A 21,483-nucleotide genomic window follows, 5' to 3' on the forward strand; every position below is an offset into this window, starting at 1 on the left:
CACAGAGCAGGGTGGGTGCAAAGTCAGACAGGTTTCATCCCTCTCTGGCTGGAGGGCAGCTCATCCTCTGGCTGCAGAGGGGACAGGGCAGTAATTTAAACTATTCCAGTCCTTTCCAAAATGCCTGTGTGACTTGCAGGCTCACAGCCAGCCCCTGCTCCCTCCCATTCCCCTTCTCTCCCTGATGCTGCAGCTGCTCTGCCTGCCCTCAGTCTCACTGACATTTGTGTTCTCCTCACAGGACACCCCATCCCTCTGAACCTGCATGAGAGCTCTCGCTCAGGGCTGCAGAGACTAGCCAGCATCTCCAACCCTCCTCCCCTCATCTCCTCCACCAAGCACCCCTCCGTGCTGGAGAGATCCGTCGGATCCATTTCCCAGGTAGGGTGATGACAGGTGTGAGAGGTGGAGATGCCTCTCAGGGACCATCAGTTGCTCCTGACCTTTCCTCTTGCCCCACAGGGAATGCCCATCCAGCTCCACACACCCTACAGCCCCGAGCACGCCAAGGTCCCCGTTGGTTCCATCACCATGGGCCTGCCACTGACCATGGATCCCAAGAAACTGGGTAAGGAACTGGGAGAGGAGTTGTTTTTCACATGTTCTGAAAGCAGAAGGGAGTGAGCTTGCCAGAAGCATAGGGGAAAGGAGGAGCACAGGGCACAGCAAGGGAGCACAGAGAGAACTGCTAAGAGGATGAAAGGCTTAGTTCATCAGGGGAGCAGAGACACAGGGAGCTAAATTTGTGCCGTATAGGAAAGCAACAGCTCGGTCAGGGACACTTCCCAGCCCATAAATACCCTTCAGGTAACACTGTGATCGAAGGAAGGAAATATATTGTTGCTCCCCAGGCTGGTAGGATAAAGAGTAGATGGCCTGAAGTGAACAAAGAAAGTGTTTAGTCTGCAGATTTGGAAGCTGTTGTTAACAGCAGGAGGGAATGGGTGAGGGATCAGGCCTGGGGAGGAGGGATATGATCTCTGTTTCTCACTGTATGTGGGTTCTGTTATAAATCAGCACAGAGTTTCCAGTGTCAGCTCTGGTCCTGGTGTGGGCAGTGCCAGGGTGAAGGATCTGGCTTTGCTGGATGGCATTTGTGCATTCACCACCCTGGGAAGCCCATCCCAAGGAGTTGGAATGGCAAAGGTGCCAAGAAGGTGCTGCCTCCAGGCTGGCACAGCCAAGGGTTGTGGCCCTGTGTCCTGCACCTCTGCTGATACCTGGGTAATGTTTTATGTTTTCCAGTGCCTTTTCCTGGAGTAAAGCAGGAACAACTTTCTCCTAGAAGCCAGGCCAGCCAGCCAGAGAGTCTGGTTCTGCAGCCATCCCAGGAGGGCTCCATCCTGCGGGGTGAGGACACAGAGTGGGGGGCACGTGCCCCAGCTGTGGGGAGGGAGGGAGGGATGCTGGCACTGCCAAGCCTGGTGAGTGCCACACTGGCTGCAGCTGCCCAGTGATCTCAGGGTTGACTTCTGGAATTGTGCCCAGCCAATGGGGTCTCTTTACCCCTTTTCTCTACCTCCCCAAATCAGGGCCTCAAGTGTTGATTCTGGTGGAGGTTTTGTGTTCAAAGGGCACCTGAAAATCTGTTGCTTAAGACAAAGCAAGACCTGTTTAAATTACATTAATTGGTATTTTCATGCTCTTCATTGTTGGTCCTCCAGCTGATCAGGGACCCCATTTTGGTTAAATACAACCCTGATGGGTTTCTTTTCCCATTAATCAGGCAGAAGAAAATAAATGCAGAGGTTTCTGGTTTGTGAACCCCCTAGTAAGACAAGTCAGGAGCCTGAGTGCTGTGGGCTGGATCCAACCCAGGACAGATCTATTTGAATGAACTCAAGCCACCCTGAGCTGCATCTCACCACAGATCTGCTCTGATCACATCAGGAGAGGCTGAGCCAGGCTGTGCTTTCTCCCAGGTCATAAATCTGCCCAGCACCTCCACAGAGACAGCAGGGAGCTGATAGCCTCAAAAGACCTATATTTTCCCTCCTCTCCACCCCATACTCACAGGGAGGGGTTTCTCAAGAGACTTGGCACAAAGGGTTCTGAAAGGTTTGGGATTGAGCACTGACAGCTCTTGGAGGGTGTCCCCTCCAGTACCACAGAGACTGGGTCAAATCCTGCCCTCAGTAGTCTCAGCCCCAGCTCACAGTTTTTGTGTCCTACAGGTACTTCCCTCAGCTCTGCCTCGGGAGGAAGCATCACCAAAGGAACACCCACATCCAGGCCCCCTCCGGAGTCGCCCATCACCTACCGAGGCTCCATCACACATGTAAGTCCCTTGTCACCCCTGGGTGCTGCCAGCTGCAGCCTGTGGTGCTGGACATGGGCACTGGGGGTTGTGGGGCACGCTGGGTGTGCAGGACAGGGCTGTGCAGCAGCTCTGTGGTGCTCCCACCCCATGGAGCCCCTCAGAGGGGTCTGCAAGCAGCCCCCACTGGAGATGGCACGAGTGGTGTCCCATGAGTGAACACTGCAGAGGAGCAGAGCCCAGCAAACAGCAGTGCAGCCTTGCAGCACCTTTAAACCCAGCTTTGCCTTTTGTAGCTCTAAGGAACAGAGGCAAAGGAGCTGTAAAGGGCTCTGGCAAAATCATCTTGTCAGGGCAGGAAAGTGGGGCTGAGCAAAGGAGATGGGTGGAGGGCCCAGGCCAGGTGGAGCAGGGAGGAGGCTGTGAGGGGCAGGTAAGGTAGCAGGAGCTCCTGCCAGGGCTGAGCACGCTGTGCTGGGGGTCCTGCCCAAAGGCTCTTCAGCAGGAAGATACTTTGGCCTTAATCTCCACCATCCATCTTCAGAAGAGCAGCTGGCAAGCGGGAGATAGTTTCTTGCAGTGTGAGTTATTGCTCATCTGGTAACAGAGCAGAGAGCATTAAAAAAAAAAAAATCTGTTTCCCATGGGGATTTTATCTGGCCATCATTCAGATATTTAAAGACATTCAGGCTCCAATTTTTGCCTGCCTTCTTCAAGGAGGATGACCATGTTCGCTTTGGCCCTGGGGACCTGATCCTGAATCCTGGCCCAGAGCAAAGACTTAGCTTGCCTGGTGCCCTGTGTCCAACAAATGCCAGGAGTGGGTGCTCAGGGGCTGTAAATAACCCATCAGAGCAAACACTTGCTCCATCCTCTCAGATGCTCCTGCAGCAGCTGTGGGCAGCAGTGGGTGGGCGTGAGGGACCTTGAGTACCATGTGCCACTTGAGGAGATCAGCAGAGTTTGTTGAGATACTGTTTTGCATCCAGTTAATGAATCCAGCCAGCTGATGAATCAATCCAGATTCCTTTGTTTGGCTGGGAATTAAGGTATCAGGGCCAGACCCAGGGCATTGCCTGGCTCTCCTGCTGGCCCAGCAGCCTGCATCTCTCTGCTCCTGCTGGGATGAAGGAGCCCCCTGTTCTGGCAGCAGCTCCTGGTACCAGAGCTGATACTTGATCTCAGATGAGTCATCCAGTTCACAGGAAGCAGATCTTGAATATATGCTCTCTGCTCTGAAGCCATCTGTCATCACTTGCTTTCACATCCCCTCGGAGCACATCTGTGGAGGGAGGTGCCTTACCTGGGGCTGGGAGAGCCATTGCAGGTGCCCAGATCTGTAAGGGTGGGTGCCCAGAGCACTGAACCCACCTGCTGGTAAGCCCTGGCTTTTGGGGACTGCTGCTGCTCTGAGGGCTTGGTGGAGAGCAGGGGCACTCCCAGGCAGGGGTGGGGAAAGAGCCTGAGTGGCACAACCTGGAAACACCAGCCAAGCAGGTGGGGGCATCACGTCCCGAGGCTTCCCCCAGGCATCAGTCCCAGGGCTTGCTGGGGTTAAATGAGCTGAGTAGGCAGGTGTCAGTCAGGAGGGTCGCTCTGACAGCGTCACTGTGCCTTCCCAGAGATGGGGAAGGGGGGCTGTCCCCCCATGGTGGCTGTTCCCAGCTGGCACCGACAGGTTACTGTGGCAGAAGGGTGTTAATCACCAGCGACTCCTCAGGGACATCAGCTCCGTGTGTGTTGAAGGGGATTCAGTGGGCAGGTGCTGTGAGCTGTGTCTGCTCGTGGTGAAGGAGAGGTTTCAGCTCACACTGGTGTGTGTGGGGAGCCTGCTGGTGTTCCTGTTGGAGATCTGAGGCAGGCTCTGCTCCCTGACCTGCTGCGGGACCGGTTTCGCTGTCGCTGCCGGCTCGGCCGGGCGCGCTGCCAGCCCAGCTCCCGCACACAGGCAGCTCCCTGAAGGTCACCCTGCTGCCAGCAGCTGTGCCTGGGTGGGCAGGACATCTCTGTGCCTCCTGTGCCAAGCTGGGGAAATAGGCTGCAGGGAAAAGCTAATGCTGGAGCAGTGCCTGCTGTCACTAAGGTGTCCTCAGGGGAGCACCAGCCCTGTCCCCCAAACCTGGGAAGAGGGAGCCAGGCAGGCAGCTTACTCCAAAACACACAGGGTGAGAGCTGCTGTTTCTGTGCTCTCCTCATCCCCTGCCTCTTCCCAGCAGCCTCACACAGATCACGTACCTTTTTACTGCTGCTCGTTATCATTCTCATCAATAATTAAGCTGCAAGTCCCTGGCTGTTGGCTGCGCCAGGAAGCGGAGGCCGGGTGTGCTCCCTGCGCTCAGCTTCCCGCGAGGAACAGCCTGTCCCCGCACGGCGTTTGCTTAATTGGTTGTGACACTGTTAAATATGGATCTTGGTGGCTTTCCAAGGGCACCCCGGCAGAAGTGCTGTACAAAGGAACCATTACCAGGATAATCGGAGAAGACAGCCCCAGCAGAGCAGAGAAGGCGAGGGAGGATGCCGTGCCCAAAGGACATGTCATCTACGAGGGCAAGAAAGGCCACGTGCTGTCCTACGAGGGTGAGTCCTGATCCTCTCTGCCTTTTTAGGGCAGGTGCCAGGGGTTTGTGCCACTGTAGCTGGGACTTGGGACCTGTTTGAGGAAAGGCGGATGAAGTACAACAGGCCAGCCTCCTGTCTCTGCTTCCAGTGCTTCTCTCCCTTCCCACCCTGGTGCCCTGTGTCCATCTGTCCCGTGTGCTTATCTTGTCTTAGAGATGGCAGGCGGGTTTGCAATGATTTTGGGAAACAGGAGAGAGGAGAGGACCAGATAGGAAGGTGTTACCTTCATCCCTAGCACCCTGTAGTGGAGGGGGACTGATTGAAAACATTACAAGAGCACTCCCAAAGTCTTGGGCCAAGGTGGACTCAAACCTGCAAGATGGAGGCAAGTCAGGTCGTTCAGCATAAAGGTTCATTTGGATGTCAGGTTCTCACCTGCATTGACTTGGGCACCCTGAGGCTTTTCCAGCACAGGACTGCCCTGCAGGAATCCTCATGGACCCAGCCTCAGTGTCTGGTGAGCTTTGCTGGAGCTGTTGGAGGTGGTGAAGCCATTCCTGCATCCCACAAGGAGCCTATCTCGGGATGTGTTGGATGCACCCCTGCAACAGGTGGTCAGCAGCTGCTCCTGCCTGCTCAGCCCATCACAGCACTGCCTCTCAAAGCTGCTCTGCGTGTCTCAGTGCCTCCCACTGGAGATGAGCAGATGTTGCTCTCCAGTGAGGCTGGGAACAGCCCCATTCTTGCCTTTCACTGTGTGCTGGGTCAGGTATCTCTCTTATGGAGCTGGACTCCTGCTGGTTTGCATCTGTAGTCAGGAAGAGCCAATTTAGAGATGCTGCAGCCCTGAATCCTCCTGGGGTGAAGCACTGGCATGTGCTCTGGTGTGCACAGGGATGGCTGTCCTCATGTGTCGCCTCCCTTCTCACTTGAGTTTGGAGATGATTAAGGAGCTGATCCCAACCTCAGCTGCCTCAGTCGGTGTCTCTGGGAAGCTGCTGTGCTGCCTGAGCCCTGTGCCTCCCTCCCAGGGGCACCATATCCATTCCAGCCTGGCAGCCTGGGCCCTGTGGGCAGTGCTGCAGGCACTGTGTCCCACAGAATTCCCTTTCCTCATGGCCACAAGTGCAGGCAGCTGCTTTCATCACAGGCTTGTCTTATCCTGGACTGGAGGCAGAGGGTTCAGGTCAGGCCACGGGGACAAGCTCCAGCTGTTGTCACCTTTGTGTGTGTCCTGGGACCTTTCAGACAGGGCTCTGTGCTGTGCCTCCCTCCTGCCACATGGAAACTGGCTCACAGCATGTCCCCCCCGGGGCCACTGTCAACTCTAGCCCAGATTAGAAATGTCACTGAGGAGGACTTGACTGGATGCCCTTTGGGACAGTTGGCAAGGCTTGGCCCAGGGAGGACTCAGGAAGTGTTTCAGGACTTGTTTGTGCAAGAAGCTATTTTAATCACCTCTGCCCGGGCTGGGGGTCGAATGAGGCTGATCTCAGAAACAGCAGCATCAGGAGAGATGGGGAGTGCTCCTGGCAGTGAGGGCTGCCCGTGCCCAGAGCTGGGATCCCACTCCAGGCAATGAGGGAGAGCTGCAGACCAAACTCTCCCCTGTTGTTTGTGTCAGCCCGAGTCCCCCTGGCTGCAGCCTGTGTCACCTCTCATGCTACCCCCCATAGACACAGATGTGGAATTAATTCCTTACTCTCCCAGCAGCCTTTTACATGCTTGGTAGCGTTTATCACATCCCAAGTGATCCCGTGAGCTGCTGCAGCCTTGCCAGCCCTGCCTCTCTCCTTCCCCCTGTAGAGCCCAGCGAGGCTGAGCAGCCCAGGAACAGAAGAGTTAAAAAAAAAATTAAATAAGAAAACTGAAACTGTTGGTGATTATGAATTTTGGCAAGCAGAAAAAAAATTGCAAATTCTTTAGTGTCATGAGGGTGCTTAAAATAAAAGAGCTGTAATGAGACGAGATCCTGTAGCATGTGTGAGCTGAATTGTGCTAGATTGGTTATTCTCATCCTGCATATGATTGCTGATGGCTTCTGCAAGGCGAGGAACGTGGGTTTGGAATGGTTTTCTTTCTGTTTAGTCTCTCTTCTCCCTCACGCCCTCCCCCTGCTTCCCGGTGGCACAAAGGGTGCCCGGGAGCGCGTCCCCTCCTGCACAAGGGCTGGTGGCAACAGATGTGCCTTGATGACAGGGTGCACATCACCCACATGGTGCTTGGCTGATTCTGAATGTCACCCCCGGATTTCTGCTGTCAAATGGAGCTGAAGCAGAGGCTCAGGCACGGACCCCCTCTTGTTTCCCCACACACAGCCCCAAACACTTTGTGGATTGAGTGGGTGCTGATTGCGGAAACCAGCAGTGGGTGTGAAGTTGTAATAATCCCATTTTATTAATTACTGGTTTTGCCAAGGAGGAGTTTTGTTCCTGATTGTCCACAGTAGAATGAATGTTTTTTAACTTCCCTGCTTTCTCTAATTGTACAACCACCTTCTCTACCCGCAAAGAGAAGGATCAGCGCACTGGCAATCCTTGGCAAGGGCAGCCTGGCCAGGGATGATGGGCAGAGGCGTTTGTCTCTCCTAGCTGACATCCTGTTTGGAGCTCATGGCACAAACCCAAGGCATTCAGCTGGATCAGAAGCTGCTGAATTCACAGCTCGCTGCACATGATGGGTGCCCATTGCCTGGGGTGGGCCTGGTGCTGCCTGGCACGGGCTGGGCTGTGCTGGTGGTGGGGCTGTAGCTCAGGACAGGTGTCCACTGCCTGTCCACAGGGAACCCACTCCAGGTTTGGATCAGGGGGCAGTCAGTGGTCTCTTCTCACCCTGGCACTCACTCCATCAGTCCTGCTTTGCACCATCTCTCCCAGTTCCTGTGTGTGTTCAGTGCTGTTTCAAAGGAATCATTCTCAGCTTCGCTTCTCCTCTGTTTTCCCTGATTTTCTCACCCAGGGAGTGTCTCGGCAGATGTTAAGGCTGGCCAAGATCCCAAACAGTAGGTGTCTAGCAAAAATCAAAACAAACAAGGAAAAAAACCAAAACTCCCCAGACCCAAAGAGTCAAGTTCAGTGGAACTGCAGCTGCTCCCACTGGCTCAGGGCTGTCCTGCTGCCTACGGATGGCCCCACCAGGGAGGGAGGGGATGGGACACGACTGGGTGGATGCTCCTACCCAAGAGGGAGGCACAGAGCTGGAGTCTGAGGCAGGCAGGGAGGGGAGAGAACACCAGCTGAATTTCCTGGAAGCCAGTCCCGTGCGATGTTTCTGGCACCGCGTAGCGGCGGCTGATGCTGGGATGAGATCTGACCCCTGAGCAACGCACACAAACAGCAGTAAACACCCTCTCCTGGCCCGGGCTGGCTTTCCATGCCTCTTGGTGTTCCCCCCTGCAGGTGGAGTTGCTGCTTCTCAGTGTCCCAAAGAAGACAGCAGGAGCTCGGGAGCTTCCCATGAGACCACAGGAACTAAGCGGACCTATGATATGATGGAGGGGAGGATCAGCCGGGGCTTATCAGCCCGTGATACCTTATCTACCAGCATTGAAGGTGGGTCTGCGGGAGACCTTTCACCTGAATTGTGTTACTGACCTGTGGAGATCTCATCTTGTCTCCTGTCTACATGGTGCATCTGACCAGCATGGGAAAAAACCAGAATGTAGACTGGTCTCTTTGCCTTGAGTGTCTGCCCTGACAGACCAGCTCCAGGAATACAAAAAAAGGGGCACATTTAAAAAAAGGAGAAAATAATTCATTTAGAAATTGTTGGTATTTATCCTCGTTGTCCCAGGCATCCCTGGTTACACTGTCATGTATTTATGGTGAATTAATTGCTGTGTCACAGCCTGACTTTCCCTCTTGGGTCTCTTTAGGTCTCATGGGTCGAGCAATCCCTCCAGACCGACACAGTCCCCATAACCTAAAGGAGCAGCATCACATGCGAGGCTCGATTACACAAGGTAACACCTGGGAGCACAAGATGGGCATGGGCAGGGGAGGCACCTCATGTGCATGGCCCCTTGTTCTCATCATCAGGGTGGGACAGGAGGAAGCAAGGATGGGCACGTCAAGGTCCAGCTGCAGATCTTTGCAGCCCCTGCTTTGTGCTCAGAGAGATTTTCAGTCTTGCTCAGCTTCTACCAACCTGAATTCTGCCAAAGTCAGGGACAAAATTGTCAGTGATTCGCATGAAGCAGGTTGAAATTAGTGTGGAATGGATGCAGAAGGTGGTGGTAGGTGTGACGGGGGCCAGCTGCATTAGTGCTATAGCTGCCCTGTGGGCTCAGTTGGGCACCAGTCCCTGAGTTACATGTGTTAACTGGAGACCCCCTAGAAGTAGGTATCTGCATGGGGACTGGGAGTCCAGGGTCTGCCTGGGGAGTCACCCTCTGCATCCATCATCTGCCTGGGGGTTGCAGGAATACCTCGGTCCTATGTGGAGGCCCATGAGGACTACCTCAGAAGAGAAGCCAAACAGCTCAAGAGGGAAAACACTCCACCAAGGGACTTAACTGATGCCTACAAGGTCAGATCTCATGATCTGACTCCTCTGAAAATGAAATCAGCCCATGAAGACCTGGTAGCCACGGTGAAGGAAGCAGGAAGATCAATCCATGAGATCCCCCGGGAGGAGCTGAGGCGCACACCCGACATCTCTCTGACCAGACCTCTGAAGGAAGGTTCCATCACACAGGTGGGTATGGAGTGAAAGTGGATGAGATCAGTTCTGCTCAGATTGCTGCCCTTGCACAGATCCTGGGAGCCATTCCCAAGGTAAAAGGAGAACAGAGACAGCTTTGTGTTGCATCACTGGTAAGAGCTGACGCTCTGCCTGGGTACAGGTTGTCCTGCCTCATCCTTTGAAGGGATCCATTCCAATCCAAACCATCCTGTAATCCTTCCCTGCAGATAAATACAAAGCCCAGGGAACTCCTGGCACGTTAAGAAAGCAATGATCCATCTACACGTGTATAGAAAAGGGGACACATTTGCCTCTTTTCCAAGGACAGAGTCAACTCAGTGCCCTCAGCATTTGTGACTGGTGCACATAAACTTGGTCTCCTCCCTTCATGGGCAAGTGGCAACCCAGCAGGGCCAGTAGTTAGGATGAAACACGACATGATATCTCCTGTTGGTCTCCAAATATTTGCAGGGTTCCCATGGCACCTTGCAGTCCTGTCCCATTTCACAGTGTGTGTAGGAGAGAGGCGTGATGGGCACAGCCAGCCTTCGGCAGTGACTCATCATCATCATCTTGTTGGAGCACAACAAGACATGCAAGATGGGCCCTCCACCCTGCCCTGTTCCAGTGGATATCTCTGCTCTGCCGAGGGCTGTTGGCTGTTTGACTGAGCAAAGCTTGTGTATTGACCCACTGAATGAGGCACCCTGAGTCCTGTTGGGACTCAGTGGGATGCAGCCACTGGGCTCCTTCTGTTCTAGGCCCCTTTGATGTCCCCTCTGCCTCCTGTCCCCAGGGTACCCCACTGAAGTATGACAGCGGCTCTTCCTCCTCGAGCACCAAAAAGCACGATGTGCGCTCCATCATTGGCAGCCCCGGCAGGACTTTCCACTCTGTGCATTCTCTGGATGTCATCCAAGATCCGAGGAATCTGGAAAGAGCTTACGAAGAGAGTCTGAAAAACAGGCCAAGCCCTGTGACAAACTCAGGTGGCTCCATTGCCAGAGGGGCTCCTGTGATTGTACCCGAGCCGGGCAAACCCCACCAAAGTGCCCTGGGCTATGAGGACCACCAGGCAGGGCACAGCACGGCCTTCAGCAGCCACTTGCACAGAGGGTCTCCAGTGTCCACACGAGAGTCCACCCCACGGCAGCACGAAGGTACTTGGCAAAGCTTTTATTTGATGGTAAAATGTCTAACAGCCGAGCAGGTGAGGTGCACGGGAGGTGGCTGCTGACCCCACCTGCCCAAGTGATTCCCAGCAGGTGCCTGTTGAACCTGTTCTTCCCAGCACCCCACACCCACAGCTGACTCACAGCACTGGGGTGGCTGCCAGGGACAGCTGGGGTTCAGTGCCCTTCCTGGGGGTGCTCACAGTGTTGAAGTGAGGGCACCTCACCTGCACCAGGGTAGCCAAAGGGAGACTTGGGCCAAGGCCGGTGAAGCCATTGGTGTTTCAAAAGTGTTCTCCCTGTCCCAGTTGAGGCCCACAGCACTCTTTTTTCCATAGGTGGGCAGGATAGCAGTGCTTGGGACACTGGGTGGGAGATGTTCACACTTCTCACTAACAGCAGCAGTGACCTCCTTGTGCTGAAGAGTGTGGCAGCAAGGCTGCACCACCATCAGCTTGTGCAGGCCAGGGTGAATGCACAGACTGCCCAGCATGGATGTGCTGGGGTGAAGGAATGATTTGGGAAAGGCCTCTCTCCCAAGGGGCAACTGGGACTTGGCCCACCCTGACCTTGGTGGTGTAACAGGGCATGGCAGTGCAGGGAGGAGGGAAAGGCCCCTCAAGTTCAGGGTAGCTGCGATTGTCCCTGTGGGACCTGCTTGGCCAGAGGCATCCCTCAGGGACATGGCTTGGCCACAGTGCTCAGTCTGTGACTCATTTCCTTCTGCTCTCAGCAGGCAGCATCACTGCTGGGAAGCCGGTGTCCCAGGACAGAAAGATCACCCCCACATCGAGAGAGCTCAGCAACTCCAAGTCTCCGCACGCCCCCGTGCCCGACCACCACCACCCCATCTCCCCGTACGAGCACCTGCTCCGCGGCGTCAGCGGCGTCGATCTGTACCGAGGGCACATCCCGCTGCCCTTCGACCCCGCCGCCATCCCCAGGGGCATCCAGCTGGAAGCAGGTACCCTGGGGATTCTCGTGTGGAGGAGTTTTGGACTGGTGTGATGTGGGATGGGAGGGTGCCTCGTTGTGTCATTATGAGCATGTATAGGGTGTATGAGGCGGTAAGTAGGATTGCAGCTCCTGTTAGGATAATTCTGAAGGCGGATCAGTTGAAAAGTGCGACTGCAATGGTTAGTTCTGCTATGGGGTTTGTTGTTGGAGAGAGGGGCATGTTTGTTAGGTTAGCTAGGAGTCATCAGGTGGCTATGAGCAGTAGAAGGGGTTGACGGCCTCGTGTAAGTAGGAGCTGGGCTGGGGGCACGGTTTTTTATTTTCCTTATGCTCCAAAAGCTTGAGATCTCTGGGGTTTCACATCTGCACCCTTTTCTCTCCCAGCTGCTGCTTACTACCTGCCAAGGCATCTGGCTCCGAGCCCCACGTACCCACACCTGTACCCCCCGTACCTCATCCGGGGCTACCCGGACACGGCGGCCATGGAGAACCGCCAGACCATCATCAACGACTACATCACGTCGCAGCAGATGCACCACAACGCCGCAGCCACGGCCATGGCGCAGCGGGCGGACATGCTGCGCGGGCTGTCGCCCCGGGAGCCCTCCCTCGCCCTCAACTATGCAGCAGGTCCTCCAGCACGGCACTGCCCAGGGCTTTGGGAGCAGCAGGGGAGAAGGAGGCCGGGTCAGGCTGGCACGGCCAAGCTTGCAGCAGCTCGGCATTGTCCTGACAGTGCTCTCGCTTCTCTCTGCAGGCATCATCGACCTGTCCCAAGTGCCACACCTGCCCGTCCTCGTGCCCCCTACCCCTGGCACCTCCGCCACCACCATGGACCGCATCACCTACATCCCTGGACCCCCCCAAACCTTCGGCAGCCGGCACAGCAGCTCCCCGCTCTCCCCAGGTAATGCTGCAGGTTGCTTTTCCAGTGGGAAGATTATTGAGGAGGATGCCCATCATCAATCCAACACCATGGGCTCAGCATGCCAGGACAGACTGGGAGACCCCAAATTAATTCTCACTCAGGGACTGACTCCCTCTCTTCCTGCTTGTTGAGGGCTTCCTAGCTTTTCCTCCTTCTTCCCCAAAGCAAACAGCTCTGTGGAAGGTCATACCCTGGAGACAGCACGAGGACAGCTATTCCATGATTTGTCTGGGTTTTGTTGCACTGGTTGCCCTCGTCTGTCCCGCTCCAGGTGACCTTGGATGGAGCCATTCCTTATCTGCTCTGCATACACAGCGATGTGAAGAGCGGGCAGCATTCCCAGGGGGAATTGCTGTGTCTGCAGCCCTCTCACTGCCTTCTGGTTGGGTTTCAGGAGGGCCCACGCACATGACCAAACAGTCAGGATCGTCGGTGTCCGAACGGGAGCGGGAGCGGGAACGAGAGAGGGAGCGTGAAAAATCCATCCTAGCCTCCACCACAGTGGAGCATGCGCCCATCTGGAGACCAGGTAGGCTGGGGAGGAGTCCATCCTCCACCCTGGGACCTGTGCTGGGTGGAAGGTAGGGTTAGGGCGGTTGGACAGAGAGCTAAAGAAGCCGTTCTTTGTGGTCTCCTCAGGTACAGAGCAGTCCAGCAGCCGTTCGTCCTCCCACTCTCACAGCCACCAGCACTCTCCCGTGTCACCCCGCACCCACGAGACCATCCAGCAGCGCCCCAGCGTGCTCCACAACACCGGCATGAAGATCATCTCCTCGGAGACCCCCACCCCTTCCGTCCTACGGTACGTGCCCCCACCATGGTTTCCAGTGCTTGCCTGGATGCCTGCACCAGCACTTACTTAATGAGCACCTCTGAGAGGAAGGACTGGGAGTTGTTTTCTCTTCAGTCTCAGTGGGAGCAGGATTGGGGCTTTCAGGGAAGTTGTGGTGGGGAGAGGTACATTTTGGTGCCCCAATTCTTTTGCTTTTCCTGCTGCCAGGAGAAATGTAGGAGTGTGCCTGTGCCCAAATACAGGTGTTACTCCTCATGCTGAAGATCGCCTGGTGGTGGAGTTATCGAGGTCTCTGGGACCTGTCCATGAGTTTTGGGTTTTCCAGTCAATGCATTCAGCCCCAATACTCTGTGGCCAGTTACTGTGGTGGAGGCTCCATCCAGTCCCTCCTCGCTGGCCCTGCATGGTCCAGCCATATGCTCAGGAGGCCTGGAAGGAGCTCAGCCAGGCAAAGCTGAACACTGGGGCTCTGCTAACAGCATTCCCTTTCTCCGCATGCTTCTCTCACCTTGGCCTTGCCTTCATTTTCCTTGCAGATCCTCCTCCACCACTACCACGTCACCGATCCGCTCTGCCGCCTTCCCCTCGGCCTCCAGCCTGCGCTCCTCGCTCGGCGCGGCCGACGGCTACGCAGCCCCCCTGGAGCCAGCCATGCTGCAGAAAGAGTCCTCGAGGGGCAGGGAAGCCAAGGCAGAGCGAGCCCAGACTGACAACAACGTCTACACCTCAAAGCTGCCCAGCGGGGCCAACCTGGAGCAGTCGCCTTCGCCCATCAAAGCCATGGAGTCGAGACCTTTGCCCGCCTCCGGAGCTGGCTCCTCTCATCACTATGGCAGAGGACAGGGGAAAAGCCAGCAGCACCACCACCCTCTGGACCAGCAGCACGCAGCCTCGGGCTCCGAGCAGCACAGTAGAGAAAAAAGTCAGAGCAAACGCTTCTCCGTGCAGGAGCAGGAGCTCCGAACACTCGGTAAGAGCACCGCGACAGCGGCCAAGTTCATAGGTGTGATTATCATGCCCCCAAATGTCTTGTGATAAGGACCAGCAAGAAAAAGGCTCACTGAGTGACCATCCCACTAGTGATGGTCAGAAATTGGAGGGCAGAGGTGAGAGACCTGTGGCCTGACACCCATTTTATTTCATTGCTTCTTATTTTCAGTTGCACATTTGGATATTGACTCCATCGGCTCCCCAAGTGTGCTTGTCCCTCTGCTCCTTGGCCATTATGTTATTCCAGACTTTTTTATTTTTGCGTGTTTTAAGGATCTTCCCTTCTTCCACCCTCTTTTAGCTTTTCCAGTTGCCAAGTCCTGTTTTGCAAATGTCGTCCAGTTCCTGGTATTGCTTTTTACAGACAATAGCCATTTGCTAATTTTGATTTCCCCATCCTTAGAAATTCCCAGGCAGTCTGTAAAGAACAGTTGTGGGTAATAAATCAAAGGAGCAAAGTGGAGAACTGGGATTGTGAGCGTGACAAGGCTGCTGGCCATCAGACAAGCACTTCCCTGCTCATGAGCTGCAGGGTCTCTGAGGGCTTTGTGGGTCTCAGCATGGATGGGATCCCTGTGCTCAGGGTGACCTCACTCAGGGTCCTGGTGCTGGATGCTGCCCTAGGTGGGCACTGTGGCTGTCCTGAGATCACTCAGCCCAGCCATGCTCAGCAGTTGTTTCCAGAGCAGACCACAGGAACCACCTAAGAGCAATCTTGTGTAAGAGAAAAGCACTAGGATTAGTTATTCCAGCAGAAAGTGGAGGGAGTGGGATGGATTTGAAGGTCTGGGTCATTCTTCATGGGACCAGCCTTCAACCAGAACACTCATCCAGGCTCCCACTAGCATGTAGAAGCAAACAACCCTGTGGGGGTTTGGTGGGACCTCATCTTCAAGTTGCAGCAGCTGCCTTGGCCATCAGCGCGGGGAGTTCCTGTCCCATTCCTCTTCCTGTATCCCAAGGATGGAGAGGATGCAGCAGCATGGCTGGGAGAAGAGCTGCATCCCATCCCACCCCTCAGTCATGTCTGGTCCTGGCACCTTCTAGCAGTGTGTTCCAGGACTGTGGATGCACTTGGAGACCTCTTGTGCAGCCTCCTCCACTCTCTCTGGGCATCGCTGTCCCTCTGGGCATAGTGGGGCTTTCAGTGGGTGGAGAAAATGGGGAACAAACTGTGAACCTGCAGAGGTTGGGTTTGGTCCCTGGATCTCATGCTATCACCAAGAGCTGCTGAGTGTCTAGTTCTGCAGGAATGAGATATCACCTCTTCACAGCAGCCATCACCACAGCTGGACACCGGAGGTGGCCCTGCCAGGTCTTCCTTCATCTCTTTTTCCCCCACTTTGCTGAACATGTGACTCTCCCCACAAGCAGTGGTACAACAGAGCTAGGGAAAATCTAAGTGAGCTCCTGGTTGTAACTCCCTCCATTTCCTCAGGCTTCCATGGAGGCTACAGCCCCGAGCGGATGGAGGCCGTGAGCCCGGTGAGCTCGCCCAGCCTGTCCCACGAGAAAGGGGCCAAGCTGCTTCAGGACACTGAGAAGGGGCACGGGGAGCATGACCTGAGGCAGAAGCAGCAAGGTGAGAACAGGGGCTGGCTGTGCCCCAGTGCTGGGATGGCATTTGGAGAAGGGGACACAGATGTCATCTCATTCCTGCTCTCTCCTTGGTGCCCCCAGGCTCGCTGAAGGCCTCAGCCCCCGAAGCCGCTCACCTGCAGCACCTGCGGCAGCCCGACGGCCCCCAGTGCCAGCCCCTGCAGTCCAGCCAGAGCATCAAGGGCATGAACCAGCGCGTGGTCACGCTGGCCCAGCACATCAGTGTAACTAACTACCCTCATCCACCCCATCCCCTTCTGCTGGGGCTCCAGGGGGAGGGAGGAGCTCAGTGAAACATGTCGGGTGGGGATGGGATGGGCTGGGAGTGGCACTGGAGACCTCAGCTCCTCTAGTTGGGGGCTGGAGAGCAGGGAGCATCACCAGTGTTCAGCCCAGGTATTTGTGTCCCCAAGAAGCCCATCACAAAAGCTGTTGCAGACAGGAGGCAGAAGTTCCATATGCGGGGACAAATCAGCCTGTTTCCCCCTGCTCACCCTCAAGACAAAAGTCAAAGCCAGCCCCGTTTGTGACCGTGGTTTCTGCTGCAGGAGGTGATCACGCAGGACTACACGCGGCACCACCCGCAGCAGCTGAACTCGCACCTGCAGGCGCCGCTCTACTCGTTCCCCGGCGCCGCGTGCCCGGTGCTGGACCTGCGCCGCACGCCCAGCGAGGCCTTCCTGCAGCAGCAGGAGCACAGCACGGCCTCCCGCATCTCCCCGCAGGGAGAGGGGGGCAAAAGGTGAGCCCAGGGGCCAGCCCGGGCTGGCACGGGTGGGTGTGGGCCAGCCCGAGCTCACACCGGCCCAGGCGGCTCCGGGGAGGCCGGGTGGGTGTCCTTGGCTGCCTGGCACTGCCGTGAGGGGTTGCACAGTGTCGCAGTTTGGAGTTGGCATTGCTCTCCCAAGCTTGGTGCTGTGGGGATTTCCTGCTTACACAGCCCAGCCACTCTCTCATCTGGGCATCTTTCCCCTGGGGTGGTGCCTCTTGCCATCCCTGTTGTCCTAGAGGTGATCTTTAGACCCCCTTAGAATCCATGCATAATCCTCTTCCCAATCTGGCTGGTGTCACAGGATGGTTTAGGTGGAAATGGATCTCTTGAGATCCCCCAGCTCAGCAGTGACCTCTTGCAGGTTACCCTGGTTGTGGCTGCTTGGGTTCAGAATATCTCCACTGCTGGAGACAGCACCTCTCTGGCCAACCTGTTCCCAGCATTTCAGCACTCTGACAGGAAAAAAGGGTTTCCTTGTGTTGGGATGGAATTCTATGTGTTTTGCTTGTGCCTGTTGCCTCCTGTCCTGTCCCTGTTCTCAGTCCCTGACCAGAGATGATTCCAAAAAACCTGAAGCAACATGTTTTCCATTGGTTCAAAATTAATTTTATCTTCATCTTTCAAAGTGAATTAGCAGTTTATTAGACACAGGTGCCCTGACAACTGGCATTGTTCATTTCAGGCTCCACCTGTATTTGTTTTAATGTCACTTTCAAAACCCCTTGCTGCTACAAGGCAGGTCTGATTGCTGTTGTATGGAATTAAAAAATGAGTCTGTATTCCCACCCAGAGGTATCCAGGAATGAGTGGTGCCTTGTCAGTAAATGGGATTGTTCTTCCTGGCTCAGCCTGGTCCTGGAGTTGGCTTTACAACATGAAGGAAAAAAGCCCAGCCCTGACCACCCAGTGATGAAAAAACTGGGGGAAAAAGAGAAACCACAGAAAGAACAAAGATGTAAATTCCCAGAACTGGCTGTGAGGAATTCCTCGCAGACTGGAGCGTGGCTGTCTCCCAGCTCTGGCCACGGGCAGGCATCAGGGGCCAGCAGCGATCCTCCCCAGGCTGCCCCAGCTCCAGGCAGCTCCTGCAGCCACCCAGCTCCTGTGTGGCCCTGAGGATGGGACATGCCATCTGCTGTGTTCACCAATAGAATCAAAAGCAGTGTCCCCAAAAGGTTACTGTCACAGCCCTCCACAGGGATCCACGTGTCCCCGCCACCAGCAGGTCCCTCCTGGGTGGCTCGGCTGTCCCACTTTGGGGGATCAGGCCCAGGGCTTGGCTCAGCCCAGCTCTCCCTGCCCAAACCCCGCTCTCCCTCTGGCCGTGCTGCAGGAATCCTTTCCCCTCCCATCCCCGAGGTGCTGCACGGGGACAGGGCTGTCACAGTGACCCCATGGCCTGTCCCCTTGCTGCACAGGTCCCCGGAGCAGGCCAAGGCAGCAGCAGGGGGGTCGGAGAGCTGCATCGAGCCCGTGTCCCCACCCGACGGCGCGGGAGAGGCGGAGCACGCCAAGAGCACCCCGTACCCCGTCCTGTTCCGCGAGGGAGAGCCCATGGACCAGAGGTACGGCCTGGCAACGGGCACTGGGGGCACCTGGCGAGGGGATGGCCCCACACAGGGCCTGGCCAGGCTGCTTTCCTTGCTGCCCAAAGCTGTGCCCCATCCCAGGGGCTCTATTTGTCACAGCTTGTGGCTGTTCAATACCACGGGGTGCATTTATCACTGGGACAGGGAGAGAGGGTGGAGGTGCTGAGTATCCCAGGAGCTCCCAGCCTGATCCCGAGAGTCACGCTGGGGGAAGAGGCTCTTTAGGTAGGACTTTGTGCAGGGGATGTTGCAGAGGTTTCCAATGGTCTTTTGCTCTGCAGGATGGGGTCCAAGTCCCCAGGAAACAACACTCAGCGTCCAGCTTTCTTCAGCAAGCTGACAGAAAGCAACTCTGCCATGGTGAAGTCCAAGAAGCAGGAGATCATCAAGAAGCTCAGCACGACCAACAAAAACGAGACGGAGTACAGTAAGAACCTGTGGGGAATGCAGGGCACCAGGGGAGGAAAAGCCTCGAGGACACATAAAGCACAGGAGATTTGGGAATGGGTGCTGCTGTGTTAAAGGGCTGGGAGCTCCCAGACAGCTCTGTCTGCATTGAAGAGTCAGGCTCAATGATCCTTGTGGGTCTCTTCCAACTCAGAATAGTCTGTGATTTTGTGAACTACAAGTTTCAAATGTTTCCTAGAATGCTCTGTTCTGGTGCCAGCAGTGACTGTGTGTATCTGGGGGGGCAGTGGGAGACTTCCCAGCTCTGTCTCTGTGCTTTGAGGCTGTCAATCCCACCCACACCAGATAACCTCAGTAGGAAGGAAATAATGAGCTGAGCATGGAGGACACTTAAGAGCAATTGATATTTTAATGACTGGGCAGCCAAGCTGAATCCTTCCTCCTTGAGATGCATCTCCCCCCAACCTTACTTTAAGTCCTGCATCAATATTGGTGCAGCTCTGTAAAACTAACCAGGCTGGCTCAGATTAGAAATTCAGCCTGTTCGTTCATTAACCGCTAATAGAGTAGATAGGATCATAATTTAATTTAGCCCAGCATTATCCAGTCAATACTAATTCAATTTGAATCCATCTTACAACAGCTGCATTGGATAAGAGGGACCGAGCTGTCTGGTCTCCTGGATGATGTTACCATGAGCCAACAGTATTGTTATGCCCCTTTGGGGACGTGTGGCTGAACCCCCTGACCTTCCACACTTTCCCTTATCAAGGAAAAATATATAGAAATTGGATACGCCTCTTATTTGATGAGAATTTCTGTTATTCTAAGGAAAGCAATATCCAAGTCAAACAGCTCAGCTAAGAGGGAAAATATTGATTTAACATTTCTTTTCCTCCTCCTTGCCCTCTTCGCTGCCCAGACCTGCTCGATGGATAGGGGGCATTGAGCCTTTGAAAATCCCATGGGCAGGAGAGAGGGTTTGGCTCCATGGAGCTTGTAATCCCAAGGGCAGGAGGCAGGAAGGGAGGGAGGCCAGCACTGAGCACAAAGACATTGCCCTGGCTTCCAGGGCTCTGCTGTTGTGCCCTTTCCCTCCTGGTGAAGGTGCCCACTGTGGATCTCCCAAAGGCACGGGGGGAAGCTGGGCTGCTGTCCAGTGTGCGGGGATGGAGACAGGGGAGTCTTGTCACGGCTGCCATGGCAGGTCCTCCCAGCCCCTCACCTGCCCGTGCTGCTCCCCGTGCTGAAGAGCTTCTTTGTTTTTCTCCAGATGTGGGGCAGCCTGGGACAGAGATTTTCAACATGCCAGCGATTACTGGAGCAGGTAACTCCCCACGTACCTGAACCTCATTTCCCACAGGGCTTACAGCTATGGAGAGCAGGAGGCTCAGTAGATTTAAGCATCTCTTTTGTTCTGTTTTCCCTTAAAACCAAGTGTAACAGTTGCTGGGATGCAGAAGCCTCGGGACACATCATAACTCCCTGCAGTTGGGTTGGAGAAAGGGCAGTGTAATTCCTTGGAAAACCTGGCAGAGTTTGAGGTTAAAGGTGAAGCAAGGGTTGGCCATCTGATGCCATCAGAGGGTTAAACCATCTTAGCAAGGTGGACCTCACACCTGGAGAGGGCACCCTGCCCTTGTGGGACCGTGTGGGTGGGTGGGAGGGCAGTGGGGTCTGTCACTGTGGGCTGGGCAGGATGCAGGAGCAAACTGGGGCAAGAGCAGCACCCGGTGCTGGGCAAAGTGGCAATGTTGAGGACCAAAAGGGAGCTGAGGGTTGCTGTGGCAGGAGGAGGTGTCTCCTGGGAGCTGGAGGAGTGTTCAGGCCCAGAACCAGCCCAGGGGGAATGACAGTGGGAAGCTGTCACCCTGTTGCCACCTGCAGCATGTCCAGGTGGACTCAAAAAGCAAATTGGGAGCAAATTCCCACTGAGGAATACTAATTGCTACTTAATTGATTAAGAATTAATGCTCTCCTACAGCAGGAATGCCTTCAGGTTGTTAGTTTTAAGTAGGAGAACAGCCGGTTTCCCACAGCCAAGGGCAGGAGATGCTGTGGGCAGGGGTTTGGTGCTGTGGGAGGGTCAGTGGTATAGGACTGCTTGCCTGGGGAAATGAGCTGGGGAGAAGAAGTGAGCTGGCATCAGCTGCTGGGGTGAGCAGGTGCAGCCAGGTAGGACCTGAGGGTCCTGGCAGACAAGATCTGAGGGTCAGTTTAGGCTAGAGGGGACCAGCAAAGACCCTGCCTGTTCTTACAGCAAGACAAGCGTTCAGACAATGGGAACCTGGGATGTGTCCCGTTCCAAGCAGAGGGGCAGGGATCCCAAACAAACTCGCCAGGATGGGCTCAGCTGGGGGCCTGGCAGTTCCGTGTGTGTATTTTGCCCTTGCTTGTTCCCTGTGAGTGCCACCCGGGAGTGGCGGTGGCGCGGCCGAGCCTCTGGTCCCTGTGCGGTGCTGCTCCATAACTGCATGGCTTGAGACTCACCCACACCTCGCCTCTGCATCCTGTCCCGCTGGGCCCCGGGGACCCCGGCCTGGGGAGAGAGGGGGGCAGGGGGCTTGCAGAGAGCTCCAGGAGGGACAGCAGGACGCTCCCCCCTCCCCATGTAGCCTGACCCACACCGGCAGCTCTGGGCGCTGCCTGCACCCTGTCACCACCCCAGGGCCAAATCCAGACACGTCTTTCTCATCAAGTGTTTTTATGGGGTACTCCTTCTTCCTTCCCTGATTTCCTTTATGGGAACCCACCCCAGCCTCCAAATTCCTGGCAC

At 55.5% G+C, this 21,483-nt stretch overlaps 1 protein-coding gene across 13 annotated transcripts in view; it reads left to right on the top strand.

Moving 5' to 3' along the window:
• The window catches only part of NCOR2 (nuclear receptor corepressor 2), a 225,496-nt gene that overhangs the window by 199,088 nt on the left and 4,925 nt on the right, over positions 1-21,483 (top strand). For 9 of the 13 annotated variants that reach the window (XM_058036731.1, XM_058036730.1, XM_058036735.1 and 6 more), the window contains 21 exons: positions 242-381; positions 463-568; positions 1,246-1,350; positions 2,175-2,278; positions 4,684-4,834; positions 8,215-8,367; positions 8,691-8,777; positions 9,237-9,511; positions 10,296-10,659; positions 11,405-11,635; positions 12,013-12,258; positions 12,386-12,535; positions 12,951-13,085; positions 13,196-13,358; positions 13,886-14,319; positions 15,778-15,921; positions 16,020-16,162; positions 16,487-16,680; positions 18,129-18,275; positions 18,581-18,726; positions 19,981-20,034. In XM_058036731.1, the coding sequence (XP_057892714.1) occupies positions 242-381; positions 463-568; positions 1,246-1,350; positions 2,175-2,278; positions 4,684-4,834; positions 8,215-8,367; positions 8,691-8,777; positions 9,237-9,511; positions 10,296-10,659; positions 11,405-11,635; positions 12,013-12,258; positions 12,386-12,535; positions 12,951-13,085; positions 13,196-13,358; positions 13,886-14,319; positions 15,778-15,921; positions 16,020-16,162; positions 16,487-16,680; positions 18,129-18,275; positions 18,581-18,726; positions 19,981-20,034 (3,672 nt within the window). The remainder of the gene's footprint in view (positions 1-241; positions 382-462; positions 569-1,245; positions 1,351-2,174; positions 2,279-4,683; positions 4,835-8,214; positions 8,368-8,690; positions 8,778-9,236; positions 9,512-10,295; positions 10,660-11,404; positions 11,636-12,012; positions 12,259-12,385; positions 12,536-12,950; positions 13,086-13,195; positions 13,359-13,885; positions 14,320-15,777; positions 15,922-16,019; positions 16,163-16,486; positions 16,681-18,128; positions 18,276-18,580; positions 18,727-19,980; positions 20,035-21,483) is intronic. The other 4 variants (XM_058036732.1, XM_058036736.1, XM_058036742.1 and 1 more) reach the window with 1 other exon arrangement.

Source organism: Melospiza georgiana, chromosome 18 (assembly GCF_028018845.1).
Source record: "Melospiza georgiana isolate bMelGeo1 chromosome 18, bMelGeo1.pri, whole genome shotgun sequence".
Classification (NCBI taxonomy): Eukaryota; Metazoa; Chordata; class Aves; order Passeriformes; family Passerellidae; genus Melospiza; species Melospiza georgiana.